This window comes from Vitis riparia, chromosome 17, assembly GCF_004353265.1.
Source record: "Vitis riparia cultivar Riparia Gloire de Montpellier isolate 1030 chromosome 17, EGFV_Vit.rip_1.0, whole genome shotgun sequence".
Classification (NCBI taxonomy): domain Eukaryota; kingdom Viridiplantae; phylum Streptophyta; class Magnoliopsida; order Vitales; family Vitaceae; genus Vitis; species Vitis riparia.
Window position 1 is genome coordinate 19,187,271 of NC_048447.1, and position 16,082 is coordinate 19,203,352.

General features: G+C 33.9%; 3 protein-coding genes across 3 annotated transcripts; 2 read left to right on the plus strand and 1 right to left on the minus strand.

The window, feature by feature from the left end:
* The first annotated feature begins 488 nt into the window (after positions 1 to 488).
* On the plus strand, positions 489 to 12,678 carry LOC117904728 (chaperone protein DnaJ). Its single transcript, XM_034817489.1, has 11 exons — positions 489 to 728; positions 2,824 to 2,892; positions 3,045 to 3,140; positions 3,323 to 3,447; positions 4,037 to 4,232; positions 4,899 to 5,074; positions 5,812 to 5,941; positions 6,882 to 7,042; positions 9,120 to 9,196; positions 9,367 to 9,454; positions 12,202 to 12,678. Exons 1-11 carry the CDS (start codon positions 525 to 527, stop codon positions 12,434 to 12,436), a joined length of 1,557 nt encoding a protein of 518 aa, XP_034673380.1. The 5' UTR covers positions 489 to 524; the 3' UTR covers positions 12,437 to 12,678.
* Positions 12,679 to 12,783: 105 nt separating this feature from the next.
* LOC117904730 lies at positions 12,784 to 13,926 on the plus strand. The gene is made up of 2 exons (XM_034817491.1): positions 12,784 to 12,936; positions 13,704 to 13,926. Exons 1-2 carry the CDS (start codon positions 12,805 to 12,807, stop codon positions 13,902 to 13,904), a joined length of 333 nt encoding a protein of 110 aa, XP_034673382.1. The 5' UTR covers positions 12,784 to 12,804; the 3' UTR covers positions 13,905 to 13,926.
* Positions 13,927 to 14,107: 181 nt separating this feature from the next.
* LOC117904729 lies at positions 14,108 to 14,727 on the minus strand. The gene has a single exon (XM_034817490.1). The coding sequence runs from the start codon at positions 14,598 to 14,600 to the stop codon at positions 14,205 to 14,207; it is 396 nt and encodes a 131-aa protein (XP_034673381.1). The 5' UTR covers positions 14,601 to 14,727; the 3' UTR covers positions 14,108 to 14,204.
* Positions 14,728 to 16,082: the final 1,355 nt, after the last annotated feature.

A 16,082-nucleotide genomic window follows, 5' to 3' on the forward strand; every position in this document is an offset into this window, starting at 1 on the left:
AAATTATTGAAATTAATATACTTACACATGGTGACAAAGTCATCATTTATTTAAGAAAATTATAACTGGTGTAAAAATTTCAAAATAAAATATTTTTTAATTTAAATAAATTGTGTATATAAAAATTATTTATACATTTATACTATAAAGTTAATGAAAGAAAACATTTTATTAATTAAAAAAAACATGTTTTTTGTTTACTTATTTAAAAAAAACTTTTTTATTAACTCAACTAAATATGTTTTCGATAACAAAAACTGTTTTCTATAATTCAATTCCCAAACACTTTTTTTTTTTTTTTTTTTCTGAAAACAGAAAAAAGTTGTTCTCAAAATTTAAAAAATATCAACTAAATAGACCCTAAGGTTTTTTATATTCCAAGAAAATAAAAAAATAAAAAGAAATTTTATTTATTAATACAGTCACTGCAACTTCACTGTACCTAACTTCACCGTAGAGAATCCAGAGTCTTCTTTAAAACTTCAAAAACCCTCTGCTCTGAATTCTCAAAAACCCCTTCGGCAATGCTAGCATTTCTACCCATTTCTAAGTCTCCGTTAATTTCAAATTCTGCGCTTCCCTTCAATACATTCCGCTTGGGACCTCCCAAATGGCGTCGCAGGGGTGTAATTAGAGCTGCTCGATCTGATTACTATTCCACCCTGAATGTCAGCAGGAACTCGACTTTGAAGGAGATTAAGAGCTCTTACAGGAAACTTGCTCGTAAGGTTTGTTTTTATTCTGTTTTTGTGTTTTGTTGCTGGGAAAAATGTGGTGAACGAAAAGAATTTGCTGGATGGTTCGTTTTTATTGGCTTATGTGTGTTCGGCCGTTGAGAAAATGTGGTGGTCGAAAAGAAAATTTTTTATGACAACCTCCAACCTCTCTCCACTAAACTTTGCTTTTATCAGGAAGATTTGGGTTTAGATTTATTTATTTGTTTACTTACTGGAGATTGAGCCGAAGAAAGGATGATATTCAATTTTTTTTTTTTTTAAATTTGCTTTTTTCTTTTGCTTGGCTTTCACGGACACCAAACAGAAGGTGGTGCACAACTGATTGATCTTTAATTGTTGCAGAAGGAAATATAATTTTAAGAAAAACCGAGCTACCTGGTCTGCTTATTTTCTTCTGGTTTCTCTGATTTTCTTCGAGACCAAACAGACGGTAGTGCCTTTTTTGTTGCTGAAAAAATGTGGAAAACGAAAGAAAAGTTTAGTGGAAGATGTACTCAATACTCAATTGGGCTTGTTGCAGCTATCTGGCGGAGTCGGGCTGAATTTTTTGTTTTGGCCAAACGAAACAATAGAAGGCATAAGATTCAAATTTTTATTTATTTTCATCCTCCTATTTTGTTCCTGAGGAAAGCTAGGTAACGAAGAAAAATGGAACAGTTCACCAAGACTTCCACTCATCTGGGCTTATTGCCGGTGTAGTTTAGATGGATTTTTTTTGGGGGGGTTTCCTGAAAATGAAGTAATATATAAGGCATAAGCTTCGACTATTTTTTTTTTTTTTTTGATATTCCTTGGTTTGTTTGGAAACCAAACAGGGGAAACTGCTGGTTTGGTTTCTGAGAAACTAAGACTAATGCAGCTAACTAGCATTCCTGAAGTGAGTTTTCCCTCTATTTTTCCCTTCCTTTTGTTTTATTTTAACCTTTTGAGGGCAAACACCTAAGAGGACAAATCTCAGAAGATTGATTTTGTTTTCTTTTTTTCTTGTTTTTACCTTGGCATTTTTTTTTATAAGTGTATAACCAAACACTGACTAGGAACAATTTGATTGAGAGCTGAAAAATTTGCTGCACTGGTGGGTTGGTGTGGTGTGAGGGTGGTGGTGTTCTGTTAGCTATGTGACATCTTAATCTTATGCTACCTTTGCTGGAACAAATATTATTTTGAAATACTTTAGAGTGGGACTTCAGACCAAGAAAACCCCTTAAATTAATAGAGAGGTTGGAGAAAGTTCTAAAGAAAGGGATATCGTGCATAAAGCCACAGTTTTAAGTAGTACTCCCGTAATTAATCATATTGTACTTATTAAATTTGATGAGCCTGTGAAAGCTTTGTCACAATTGTACTCTTGACTATAATACACTCAAATTATGAACACATGCATTGTGTTTATTGAGTTGATGTTAATTCTTTGAGCTGTTAGCTGTACGAAATCTAACATTGTTTGGTTTATTGTTAAGAGAAGAAAGTAGGAAGAAATCAAAGATAAGAGAAGAAAATGTTTCTTTATTTTCTCAGTTTGTTTTTGCAACAAAAATTTGGAAGGAAAAATAAGCAGGAAAGTACTCTGATACTGAAAAGTACTTGTAGCTTGTGCTTAAATATCGTAACTGGCTTGTCTTAAAAATTTTCCCTTCAAAATCTGTTCTTCTTTGCAAGAAATAGTTTGGTGGGCTTGGGAGAGAACTTTTCTTATCTGTCATGGAGTGTGTTAGGCATTGAATAAAGGAGGCATCATTGTCTGTAGTGGATTCTGTTGATTGATTGGGTGCTGACTCTGCTGAGTAGAAGAGAGAGCGTTTGTTTCTCACATCTTTTGTTCTTTTTTTCTTTGGCATTCTTTGGATACTTTTTGTGTACTTCAGTGCTCTTTCATCTATGCACTTTCTATTAATATATGTTGTGTGTTTATCATTTAAAAGAAAAAAGAAAAAAGACAAAAGAAAAGAAAAAGGAAATCACTAGTTCTCATATTTTGCACTTAGCCATATACACATTTGTATATGTTGATTCTTGAGTCATATATGTGATTTTTTTCTGAAGAATTACTATAAAACCTAAACCATAAACTCCTGTTCTGCAACAGTACCATCCAGATTTGAACAAGAGCCCTGGAGCTGAGGAAAAGTTTAAAGAGATAAGTGCTGCATATGAGGTGACCTTCCCCCAAAAAGTGCTTTTTTAACTGCTTAGTCTGCTACCCTTTTACCTTATCCTAAAAGTTCACTAGTAAAATCTGATAATTTTGCTGCATTTGCTTTATTGTTCTACTCTTCCTTATTGACTTTTAACAAAGCATCTGTGTAGGTCCTATCTGATGATGAAAAAAGGTCTTTATATGATCGCTTTGGTGAGGCAGGTTTAGAGGGAGAATATGATGGGTCAAATGGTGGTTCAAAGGGGGTAAGATTGTGCTTTCAGAAGCATCAATATTAGCATAAGTCTTTTTGCTCATGTTAAGAAAGTTTTTGTCTCTATGTTCTATGGCAACTTGTGGCTGCCACCTTACCTCCAAGTCATGTCACGTAGTTGTTGATGTATTATTACTTTGTTGCTTGTTTTATGAGATCATCTCATTCTTTCAGGTGGACCCTTTTGATTTCTTTGATGCATTTTTTGATGAGTCAAATGGGCCTTTTGGAAGACGGGGTGAACCAGGAGGCATGAACTTCAATTTGAGAAGCAAGGGCAACCAGGGGCTTGATGTTCGGTAATTATTTACGTTCACAAGTACTATTAGTTTCCAAGGAGGCTTGCAAAAGTTGATAAGTGGATCCTGAGATGCATTTAAGAAAACCAATATACTTTTTTGTTATTCCCAACCTTACTGACTCCAATCATCCTGGAATTTGATATTATTTTAGTGATCAAATGAGTTTCAAATGATACATGATTATAAAGACAGGAATTTGGAAAAGAGTTCCATTTCACATAATAAATAAGTTTTTCATACATTAGCAAGTGAAGCTCATTGCTCCTCTTCTAGGGGTTGAGAATGCTCAATCAGTTTTCTTTGTTGAATCACTCAATCTATCCACTTAAAGCCTTTGTCACAAGAGGAAGAGAAGAAGAGAGTGTGTTTATGTTTAAGTTTCATAAGCTTCTTTTTTGCCTAGTAGCTGAAAGTATTATTATCAAGAAACTAGAAAATGTCAGTCTGTCCATAATCATCATTTTTGGTTATCTATGTTTATCCGACAAATAGTCTACAGATTTGTCTCATTTGTATGCTTATCTATTTAAACTTTCATCTGCTTAAGCATAAAGCTTACATTTCCTATGTTACTTTTTCTTTATAGGTATGACCTATTTTTGAGCTTTGAAGAATCAATTTTCGGTAAACAGGAGGAGATTGAAGTTTCCTGTTTTGAGGTATGCGACAATTGTGGTGGAACAGGTGCCAAATCTAGCAGTTGCATAAAAACATGTACCAACTGTGGAGGTAAAGGAGGGGTGATGAAGACTCAGAAGACGCCATTTGGAATAATGTCTCAGGTAATTTGACATAATTTAACTTTAAGGAGAATTAGTGATTCAATAATTGGCTTTGAACTATCTTTGTCCTAATTCAAATGTTCTAGTATAGGTTATAAGGAATATTGGTAATTCAAGTGTTCTACCTTGGATGGTAAGGAATATTGATTATTATGTAATATATATTCTTTTTCATGACAATGCAACATGTTGAGACTTCATAGAATTTATCTAACATTCTATTGAATGTAAGCAGGGAAACGGGTTAAGTGATTTTAGGTCATATCTAGATGGTTTGTTATTAGAGTTGTCATGTTTATGCTAGTTAAGTAATTGAATTGATGTATTTTGCAACTTTATTGCTATTTCTTGGCAAATGAACGTTGTTGTAAATTTCCATGTACTCCATGAATTAATGTCACTCTTAGATAAATCAAACTTTTCTAATGATTCAAAGTTTAAAAGTTTGTATACTTCCATTTAATGTTCTGGCTTTATCCTTCAATCAATCACTACAGCTTCTATGATAACTCTAGTTTTATCTCTGCCAAAATTTGAAGTATGGTCACCATGAATAGCTTAATAAAATGATAATGGTACTTATTACTATTTCCTGCCATTCGTTCTTTTTATATTTGACTTCCTGCTTTTGACTTTGCTGTATAGATGATATTGCATTATTTCTAGGTATCTACTTGCTCAAAATGTGGTGGAGATGGTAAAATAATCACAAGTCACTGCCAAAGTTGTGGTGGCCATGGTAAAGTACAGTCAAAGCAAAGTATTGAAGTGATCATCCCACCTGGTGTTAGTGATGGAGCCACAATGCAAGTTCGAGGAAAGGGAAACTTTGATAAGAAAAGGTGTGTATTCCAATGAAGATTTTGCTCACATTAAATTTTGTTTTTAATTGTAGATGCCTTCGGTTGTTTAAAGCCCTGCCAGATGGCTCCAGAGTTGGTGTTGCTTGGTCACACCTACACTCCTTTTAAATTGGCTCTGTATTGTTGTATATCAGTTTGAGAAATATGCAGACAGTAATCTAATGAAAGCAAAATAGGAGAAATAGAACAGAATGACATGCATATCAAGCTATAAGTTGAAAATTTAGGTTTATGGCTTCCAGAAAGGGGAAAAATGAATGATCTTGTTATATTTTCAACCAAAGTTGTGGTTCTCGATTTAAGACAAGTATGTTGGCAAAACCCTTTTGTTTAAGGAACCAAATATTGAAGAGGCTTCCATTTTTTTGAGGCCCAACCAGATTATGTGTCTACTTAAGTTTTATGTGTTTAGTTCTTATTGTCATTCACATTCTAACATCTCTTATGCTTCTTAAGCCTCTCTGGATCCTGTGCAAATTGCCCAAAATGGAACCCTGTATCCTATCAGGAATTTCTTTCATTGCAACTTTATTCATGTATCTTTTTAAAAGATTATATTGCTCTTTTTTTTGGTGGTTTCCTTGTTTATTTATTTGGCATTCCACTTTTGTCTTAACTTAACAGTAACAAAGACCTAAATCTAATAAGATTGTCCCAGAGCAAGCTTGTTACACTGGCCTTTTCTTTCTTTCTTATTCATTATCTATTAAATGCAGGGGCATGGCCGGTGATCTATATTTAGTACTCCATGTAAATGAAAAACATGGAATTTGGAGGGACGGTCTCAATCTTTACTCAAAGGTTAATGTTGATTATACTGAGGCAATATTAGGGACTGTTAAAAAGGTAATAATGGTTCTTAGCTTTACATTGGGCATGCAACAAGCGTCTAGTGCACTTCTATCTAGATTTTTTTTTTCCTGATAGCCATCATCAGTAACATCTGGTATTATTAGGTTCCACCTATACAATGTTTTGTCCTGTATCTACCTTTTCTGATTCTGCATTTATCACTAGTTAAAACTGTTAGTTTGAAGTACCTTGTAGGCCCAACTCCTAACAAAAGTTTTTAGGAAAGTTGGTATCTTAACAAAACCATTTGATTGTTGACTTCTGCATGCTTAATTGATTATTTCCTCAACTGGGTGGTTCATGTGGTGAAAACTTGAATACCAGTCTCTGTCATGCTATCAGCAGGCTCCTTTAGAACTTGGCATCATTCTGTGTGTTATGATACACAAAATGAATGCATAAAGAATATCAAAAGAGTAAGAAATCTGGAAATAACAGAAAATAAATGTTCAAAATGACATGCACTAGTGCTGGTACATTAATGTATGGGTTTTGTAAATTGAAGACATTATCCTTTCCTATAGGCATTTAAACTTATACAAGATTAAGCTTCATCCTTGTTTACCTTCACCATCAGAAGTTTCTTTCATATATTACATAATATCTGCCCAATCAACTTATACTATTTTTCAAGTTGAGAGGGAATAATTCTGAAAGTCCTTTTCTAATTGTGTTGCTGAAAATTAAACTTGGTTATACATTTTAACAATAATTCCTTCCTTCTTTTCCTTTACTCATATTTCAGCTGCTTGAATGCTTTGTTGCTTCAGCAGGATTTTATATTATGTTTACTATTCTGCCTTTCCTCATGTTTTGCACTGGGTTGGGGTAGGGATCCTCAAATATCCTAATATTTTTCTAAAAGGCATGACTAGTAGCTTTTGTGTGGTTTGGAGTTACTTAAGATGGTTGACTTGGAAATTTTAAACTTCAGGTGGAAACTGTGGAGGGTTTGAGAGATCTTCAAATTCCTTCTGGAACTCAGCCTGGGGATTCAGTAAAATTGTCATACATGGGGGTCCCGGACATCAATAGGCCCTCCAGACGAGGTGACCATAACTTTGTTGTGAATGTTCTGATCCCAAAAGATATCAGGTAAAAGTCCTTTTAGATTTAACATTTTATCAAAATTTTTAATAAAGTAGTATCGTTTATCATCCAGCTTTTCATATGAATGTTTTTTTATTCAACTGTTAACATGTAACCTTTCTTTTGATATTTTCTTTAATTACCATTCATGGTCATGAATCTGTTGAATATGCAAAAGCTTTGTTCAAGATGCAAAGCTCAAAATGTTTGTCAGTTTCAATTAGTATCCACATAACTGTTACAGCTGTAATATCAGAAAACATAATATATGAACTGAAGCATATTTAATTTCTAAACTATCAGATTTAGTAGTATCTGATTAAATTTAAGGAAAAAGAAAGGGAAAGCCTGTGGAATGTTAGTAGTGCCCTTGGTGGAGATCCCTGTACAAGGGATTGCTATTGTGTTGGCCAATTCAAACTGTTTGGTTCACCACTTGAGAAGAGAAGAGAAAGGAATGTTAAGAAGAGCAAACTTGAACAAATGTCCTCTGTTTGCTTATGATAGAAAGTGGAGAGAATGGAAGAGAAGATAATTGAGCTGTTTGTAAATCTAAGGAGAAATATAAAGAAGTGAAGCTCTCACATCTGAAAGACCTCTCCCCAAAGCTATTACATATGTATAGAGATTAGAGACTGATGCATTCTAATCATGGCCCTCACTAATGTAACATATCCTTTTCAGCCTAGAAGCTAATGTTGTGTTTGCTTTGTTAACTTAATGTTGAATGTAATTTACTTTCAAACTTTAGATGATTTATTTTTAACTTTTTTTTGTCACTTATTACTTATTTTTAAAAAATTTTGACTGAATAGAAAAAACCAAACTATTTGGCCTTTTGTTGAATGCTAAAAATAACTTTCTGAAACTACCAAAAGACAATTCAACATGATCCTCATCCTATTAATACTTAATACTTAACAGAAATAAAGTAATAAAAAAACAAACAACTTAATACTTAATACTATTAAGTTGTATTTAGAGTTAAGTTAAATTAAGTTGTATTTAGATTTAATTGGAAAAAAAAAAACCACCTAAGTGTTGTCTTGTAAAGGTTGAGACATGTAGCTAAGACAGGTTTACAAAGAAAAACAGAGATTGCTTGAGAGGAGAACAAGAAACAGACAATAAAACTGATGAGCTCCAAACACTACCCAAACTTTATTAATTCTATATATCTCTACTTGCTTGAGATAGATTATTTAGGTTTATTTAAAATCTATAGCACTCTATGGGGAAATTGATTGCATTTATTGCTCAATAAGGACTCTGGTGTAGAATGGTTTCTCATGGTGGGTTAAGTGAATGCTTAAGGTTGAGGGACCTACCTAGATGCCGGAGTGTCTTGAATGGGACAGGCCAGGAGTTTGAGGCAGTATTTACCAATGCTTGGGAAGAGATTTGTGTTGGCTATTCATGAAGATTAATGAAGATTAATGATCTATTTTGGCTTGAAAGGTAAGATACAAGGTGTCTTATGGTTAGCACAAAAATGAGAGAAGGGGTTTAGAAATTTGTGGAGGCACTGGACTGCTGGGGAGACCAAGGTGGGACTGGGAAGAAGGGGTTCACCTTGGATATTGTCATTGATTTAGATTCTTCTGTGGCCAAAGAAAACTTCTGGTAAAGGTGATTGTTGGGTAGGTTGGGAAGCTTCAGTGACCTGGTACCTTATTGGGGAAAGTTGCAGGAATGGGACAGTGAGCTATAGAAGGTGTGTTGGGGCAAGTGAAAGCCTACCTAGGCAAACCTTAAATTTCCAAGGCAAGTAACTCAAAATGTAACTTTCCTTTATTCATTCCATAATTGGTAAACTGGACCTTATTCGTAGGCTTAGAAAACTTTATAGGAAGTAAAGGCTTCTAATACAAGACTAGCCAGTTAGTAACTAGATATGACTCAAAATTAAAAAAAAAAGTTTTGAAGTTTCTAGTTTTTGGAGCATTTATCACATTTGTCATGCCTACTGAGACTATTAGCAGGTTGTTTATCTAGATCTTGATAGCTTGATCATTGATGGACATGATTTGATAAATTATCTTATAACTCATTTGCTATTTCAACCTAATATGGGCAATGACAGTGACACAGAACGCATACTTGTTGAGAAGTTGGCTTCAAAGAGGACAACCTGCAATGACCAGCCAGTTTCTTCCAAGGGTACTGAATTTCTTTTCAAGAACACTACTGGAAAACACCAGATTTCCTTTCTTTTCAATAACACTAGTGGACAACAGTTGATAATAAGTGAAGATTTGTTTGAAGGTTGCTTTACTTGTTTGATAGATTATTTAGGTTTAATATCTTTTCTCTTATTTGTATTTTTCCAGGTCCAGCTAAAGACCAAAAACATCATGCTTCACCTAAAAGGAGTGAACATGCTCCATCTATGTGGAAATCAATCAAGAACTTCTTGTGGTATATTCAAGACCTATGGTTCTTTGTTTTATGCTCTACTTTTTCTTTTCCTCTTTCTTTCTTTTTTCCCTTTCTTGTTATTTTCAAAATTTAATAATCGCGTATCCCTTTGTTGGGAAGAAAAAAAAATGTTTATACCTAAATTTCTTGTGGTTGCCTCACAAAGAAAGGTCAAGGTACTTCAATGTCCCTTACCAATTTCACAACTGGACATGTTAGCTAACCTCAGGGTTAAGTTCTTTGTGAAGATTAACCCTAGACTAAGTTCTTTTAAGGATGTTAATTTGGAGAGCAATATGAAACCAAAGATGATTTGTCTTCCACTAGGAAACGAAGAGCATTTTGGAACTGAAGATGGGTAACTCTAGTCTGTTCTATGCTGAAAATGGATCCCTAGGCTTTTGTACTATAGAAGTTTCCATCCACAATCAGTGTGAATAAGAATGGGAATAGAGGAGTCCTTTGTCTAAGATTTCCTAAAATGGCATTCCAAACCCTAGCTTCCTATTAATCAGCACAACATATCAACCAAGTAAAGACAAACCATTGTCCACTTGCACCATCTTGATTCTAGGCCCAAAGTCTTTCATGAGTGTTGCATGATCCAAGAAAGCCTAGTCTAGATGACTCTAGGTTTTTTTTTGAAGTCTGCTTGACTATGCCTTATCTTTAGAAGAGATATTGGATTTCTCCTTTTAGGTATCAAAGTAATAAAAGTGGAATAGTTCTCCGTCTGATGATACCCTTTGTGCAAAATTCCCAAAACATCTTGATCACGTCCTTTTTGATGACTCCTAAGAATCTTGAAAATGCTACAGTAAAACCATTTCAGTTCTAGTCTTATCCTTGTTTGTTTGAAGAAGGGCATTTTTGATTTCTGCACCTAAGGTTTGTTCAGCCACCAGTCTGCTCTGTTGAAAAATGCATTGCTTAAACAAACAATAAGCATTGCAGTTTTACCCTATACACATGTTTTGCAGGTGATTGCATGTACCTGGGGTTTATCCTTAGTCCTTGAACCTGATAAGGATTGGTGTGGGGTTTGCCTCGTTATCAAAGAAAAAAAAAGTACAACAATTAAATCAAATTGCAATGAAGATTCCAGAATAGATTAATTGATGTAGATCCAAAATATCAAAGATATAACTTTCCCCAATTTGTTTAATCTATTTCTCAAAAAATCAAATGCTATGAAATTGAACTGAGGAAGTCCCATGTGTACATGGGTGGCATCTCATTTTCGTGCAATTTAATTTAATACCTCATTAAAAAAAGTTAATGCAACTTTTAATTTAATTTCTTTGTTTATACATAAAATGTTACATTGGTAAGTACAATAATGTTTAGGCAAAAAATTTTGGGATCTAGTCCACTAAAGGTATTATAAGAAAAACAAGTAAAAGAAGTACTGAGAATGTGCACACCTATTTGATAATGCAAGTCCATGAATCTCAAGTTGGTTGTTTTCCCCGATTCTTTAATTACCACTCGCACGAACATGTTATCAAAAACTGAATTCATATTCTGCCAATGCAAGCTCTAAACTATTTGCACTCCACCAAATCACCTGAATCCATGAGCAATACATGATGCTTGGGTTTCTAGTTTTATTGAATGATTTTCTAATCTCACAAGAAGTACAAAAAAGGTTTTTGGTGGCTCATAAAATCTCTCTTGATTTCAATAAACCCCAAGATCTTGTGTGATTCCCTATATGTTTCCAGATCCTTGTTCTCATTCTCTCACTCAAGTTCCCCATCTATAGAGAATTACAAATGAAGAAGACCCTGGCAAGATCTTAAATCAATCAGATTGGTAGAGTAATAGATGATATAGGTTATACCAATTGCTCATAGGCTTGATCTAGCATTGTCCACTGTTATGCTCGATTGATTGATTGATTGAAGATGTCCTCCTTTGTTTCGACTCAATACACCCTTACTTTCAATTAATAATTTAAAATATTCCCAAAAACTCTTAATTTACTTACCATACCTAGATTGCTGGTAAAATTCATGTTGATGCACAGAGTCCACAAATAAGCCTTCTAAATTTTTACTATTCTACTTGGGTATGCATGCTATTTGAAATTGACACTTTATTACATATGTTTTACTACAGATTAGCATACACATTTTCTACAGAGTTTTTTGGCTTCGAAGTTAAAGCCAGATAGGTTGGGTTCTGATTCTATTTATGCATCCAAATAGACCCTTTGCTATGGTGATTTTATAGGTGCTATTTTTTAGTTTCCTTAGTAGTTTTTGACTAAAACTACCTTTCAAGATGGCAAAACATAGAAAAGGAGGTCATATTTTGAAATTAGGGGCAACCTGATCAACAAACCTCTTAACTCCATATGGGATCATGGGCAGGTAAGATCTCTAGTAATTGTTAAGCCACTTTGTTAAAATAACTGAAGCTATTGTACATCTGGACCACTTTACTTCATTAGTTAAATAGTTCTGTGGTTTGAACATCCGGAATAGAATGGATGGATATAACTCTCCATGCATTAAAACAATGTATAGAACTCTCTAAAAGATTGAGGTATGTGGTTATTTATTTGTTATTAACATCATACAGTTACGCATCAAATGTCAAATCTGGTGTGTTGGGATGGTTAGTCCATGATTACTTCAACTCTGTATGAGAGTCTGTGATTGTTCTGATGCCATATAAGAAGACAGTAAAGCATATAGCTAAGAGGAATAAGATTTTCAGAATAACCATTTCCTGATTCACAGGAGGAACCCGTCCAGAACAGGTTTTGCTTCAGTTAGTGTGGATACTTCAACATTATTGCAGAGATGTAGCAGGCCAGATTCCTCACTCATGATATCTTTATTGACAGTTTTCATCATAACATGTATATTTACCCTGATGGGTAAGAAGAGTAATACTGCAAATTATTGCCTGAAAAGAGAAAAGGAAAGAGACCATTCTCCTCGTTACCATAGAACAATAAAAGAAAAGCACTAGGGAACACCGCCAGGTATATTCCTCGGTAGTCTTATAACTGTATTAGACTCAGGAACTGGATTTTCATATCAGTTTTTTTCTTGTGAGCAAAATCTGTCTCTTTGAAGGCAGTTTTACTTTTACATTATAGTTCCTTTTACACTTTGTAGAGCTTCAGGGCCTTTACAACAATAGATGAATGATTGATTTGTCAATCTGAGGTTGCTGCCATAGGCAAGAGTGTTGGTTGCCTAATTGCATTATTCAAATCTCTTTTTCTTCTGTCATGATTGTATATTCAAACAGCTACAAATTAGAAATGTATGTGATTTAAGCCCTGGATTTGAACCTTCAAACTATATTATTATAGCATTGATCTGGGAGATATCATGTGTAAGCTTATGGCCATGAAGGAACTGGGAAGCAGGACGATTTGTCTGCTTACCATTAAGGTGATAAAAGGCCGCATATCCAGAGAGGAGCAGCAAACAGCAAGGGGAATAACTTCCATGGTTGAAAAGGTATGAATTCTGAAATTATTTGTCAGATCCTCATGGAAAAATGCTACTTCACTTAATAGTTGATACTTTATAGATTTAAGCCTAATATTTAGATGGTATATAGATAGAGCAGAACTGGGTCTGCATCTTCATGTTCTTTTGGATGTAGAAATGATGATATCATATATATGATTTTGGATCCTAGATTTGAGCTCATTATCTGCTGTTTGGTTTTCAGAAAGTTCGGGAAAATAAAATAGGGAGGAAAAATGTAGGGAAAGAAAAGTGAGGATGTTCAAGTCCAAACTTTTCTCACATTTTTTAAAGAAAATGAGGAGAAAAATCTTTTAACACTCAAGGTTTTTTTAGAATTTCCTTGTTTTACCTTTTTTCAAGGTACTCTAACTTAAGAAAATTGCTTTTTGAAAATTTTATTTCCTTTTCTTATTGTTTTTTTCATGAATAAAATGTATTTTAAATATTTGTTGAATTGTTAGTACAGATGCTAGGATGTGGGGTAAAGGCATCAGATCTTGCTTCAACTATTGCCCAACGATCTTTAAGTTATGTTTTTCCAAAGGATTTGAGGGGAAATGTAAAAGAAAATTTATAAAGGAAAAATAGAAGAAAAAAAAAAAAATTAAAAGTCGATATATTATTATTATTATTTTTTTTAAAATTTATTTTATTTATTTTAACTCACCGATATAAATATTAAATGATTTAAAAATACATAAAATTTTAATTAATTTTAATTATATTTGATTTTCTTTTATATTTTTTTTTAGGAAAATAAACATAAAACACATTGCCTTGAGAAAGGGTTTTCAGCTCTTCTCAAGAAGAAGCAAACTACGGCTCGAAAGGACTTGACTGCAAGGTTGGTCGTAGATCATGTTAGCGCTCTGATCTCCGACCTCCTAGGCACCAAGCAAAGGATTTACTTCGCTAACCAGCCCTTATCAGCTCAACCGAAGCATCTATTATAACTGAAGTGGAAAGGGCATATCTTGAATACAGATCGAGATTCATTCATTCCCTCTGGCACTGACTCATTTTCCTTTACACAACATAAGAGAATATTCATAATATCTAATCTAGAACGATTAGATTTCCTTTACACAACATAACAGAATAATCATAATATCTAATCTAGAACGATTAGATCATGGGGAGGAGACAAACAGAGTGGAGGAAGAAGCTAAAAGAGGAAATTCAATGGCATAAACCTACAAAAACACCAGGGAGACATCAACATATAGATGTCAATCTACTACAAAAACATAGGCTTAATCCTCATCCTTCAGTTTCTGAATCCGTCGATCGAGCTCATCGATTCGGTCCACGAGCTTGGTGACAGAGTAAAGCAACCAGTAGAAGAGCAAAGCAGCGGCAATCAAGGTGGCGTTGCGCTGGCTCTTCATAATGGATTTCTGGTGGCGGAGGTGGTCGGAAGGAGAGCAGTGGTGGGAAGAGCAAGTGGGTCGAGTCTCGTACTTCCAGTAGATGTCCATCAGCAGGAACAGGCAAAATGGAACCACTGAGAGGAAGGGTTTTAGGAGGGCTTTGGTCACTGATATCAGACCTTTCCGCAGAGGGTTTATGGGTTGTGGGAAGGTTAGCAGGAGGAGCATTATGGCCTCGGCGCCGGCGGCGTACCCTAGCACCACCCATTCTAGGGCCATTTTGGTGGGATGGGTTGTTAGGGAGGTTGGAAAGTTTCGGGGTTCGGAGGAATGAAAGGATTGATAGCGAGAAAGGGAATGAAAATGAAGAGCTTAAAAAGAGGGTTCCTTGCTTGCTTAGGGATGAAGGAATGAGGAAGAATGCAGTGTGGACTTCGCAGTTGGTCGATTTAATTAAATGTCAAATTCACATACCGTTTGGATGTCATGAAACTTCGTCGCAAAATCGAAAATAATTATCATTAATAAGAGGGCCACGTACCGTACACGTGGAAGAGCCAAATCTTGTCACCTAGATCTTTTGGTTTCATTGTTTTGAATTAGAATCCATCAAATTGTGTGCCATATGGAAGATATTTTATTATTTTCTCATGGTTTTACAAAAAAATGCCAAATGAAATAATATGAAAATAGTACTATTAATGTGACAGAGAAATACCTTTCAAATATACAACATTAATTTTTTTTTTATGTTGCTTATTTTACAAAATAAAATTTTTTTATTAAAATATTAATTTTATGGTTTAAAAAAACTAAAAAATATTTACGAAATATATTATAAAATGATGCTAATATATGTATTATTTATAAATTTATTATTTTAATCATGAATATTGTTAAATGAAAAAGAGATTTTATATTTTTTAATAGTAAAGAGTGAAATGTAATATAATTTTTATTTTAAATAAACACTAGATATTAAAAAATAATATATATTTCATATCATGTTTTTATTTATTTTATAAATTAAATATAAGTATAACATAATATATAACATTATATAAATTAAATTTTATGTTCATTATATAATATCTAATGAAATCATAATCATTGAAAATAATATCTTAAAATTTGTATTTTCTATTAAATAGAATATAATAACTTAAAATATACATATTTTATCATATTACAATATCCAAACATAAGTTAAGGAGTAATGAGGGAGTTAAAAAGGTAAAGTATAGTCGAGTTCCTCAAGGTCATTGGCGGTTTGTCCAATCGTTAACTTTAGGGCCCCACTGGATTAATCAAAGTGTACATAAACTGATTTGAACACCCACAGTCATCTTTAAAAAAAAAAAAGGGAAAGTTGTGTTTTCATGGGCCAATATGGTAATAATATTGTTTTTGGAACCCAGGTTTATGAAATGGGAAAAACATTTGTTAATGTGGAAACTTATATCAGTTTCATGCACTCTGAGCCGGTTGTTTTTTTTCTATCGAAATTGCCCCTCCAGGTATCCAGGTCAGCAACCCATCTCAGCACGTGAAGGTAGTACTTGAGGTGCGTTAAGGTAGTACCCGAGGTACATTAAGGTAGTACCTGAAGACCATTAAGGTAGTACCTTATGTGCATTAAGGTAGTACCTTATGTGCATTAACGTAGTACCTGAAATTTCTTATAATTACATAAGGTACCGTTGGAGTAACCTATGAGAACATAACAATGTCATGCTGCAATAGGTAATGAAATTAACTAAT

Coding starts and splice junctions, on each gene's coding strand:
- LOC117904728 (XM_034817489.1), top strand. CDS start 525: ATGCTAGCATTTCTACCCATTTCTAAGTCTCCGTTAATTTCAAATTCT. Junction 7,043..9,119: donor CTGATCCCAAAAGATATCAG/GTAAAAGTCCTT, acceptor GGGCAATGACAG/TGACACAGAACGCATACTTG. Junction 9,455..12,201: donor TCAATCAAGAACTTCTTGTG/GTATATTCAAGA, acceptor CCTGATTCACAG/GAGGAACCCGTCCAGAACAG.
- LOC117904730 (XM_034817491.1), top strand. CDS start 12,805: ATGTGTAAGCTTATGGCCATGAAGGAACTGGGAAGCAGGACGATTTGT. Junction 12,937..13,703: donor TAACTTCCATGGTTGAAAAG/GTATGAATTCTG, acceptor ATTTTTTTTTAG/GAAAATAAACATAAAACACA.
- LOC117904729 (XM_034817490.1), bottom strand. CDS start 14,600: ATGGCCCTAGAATGGGTGGTGCTAGGGTACGCCGCCGGCGCCGAGGCC.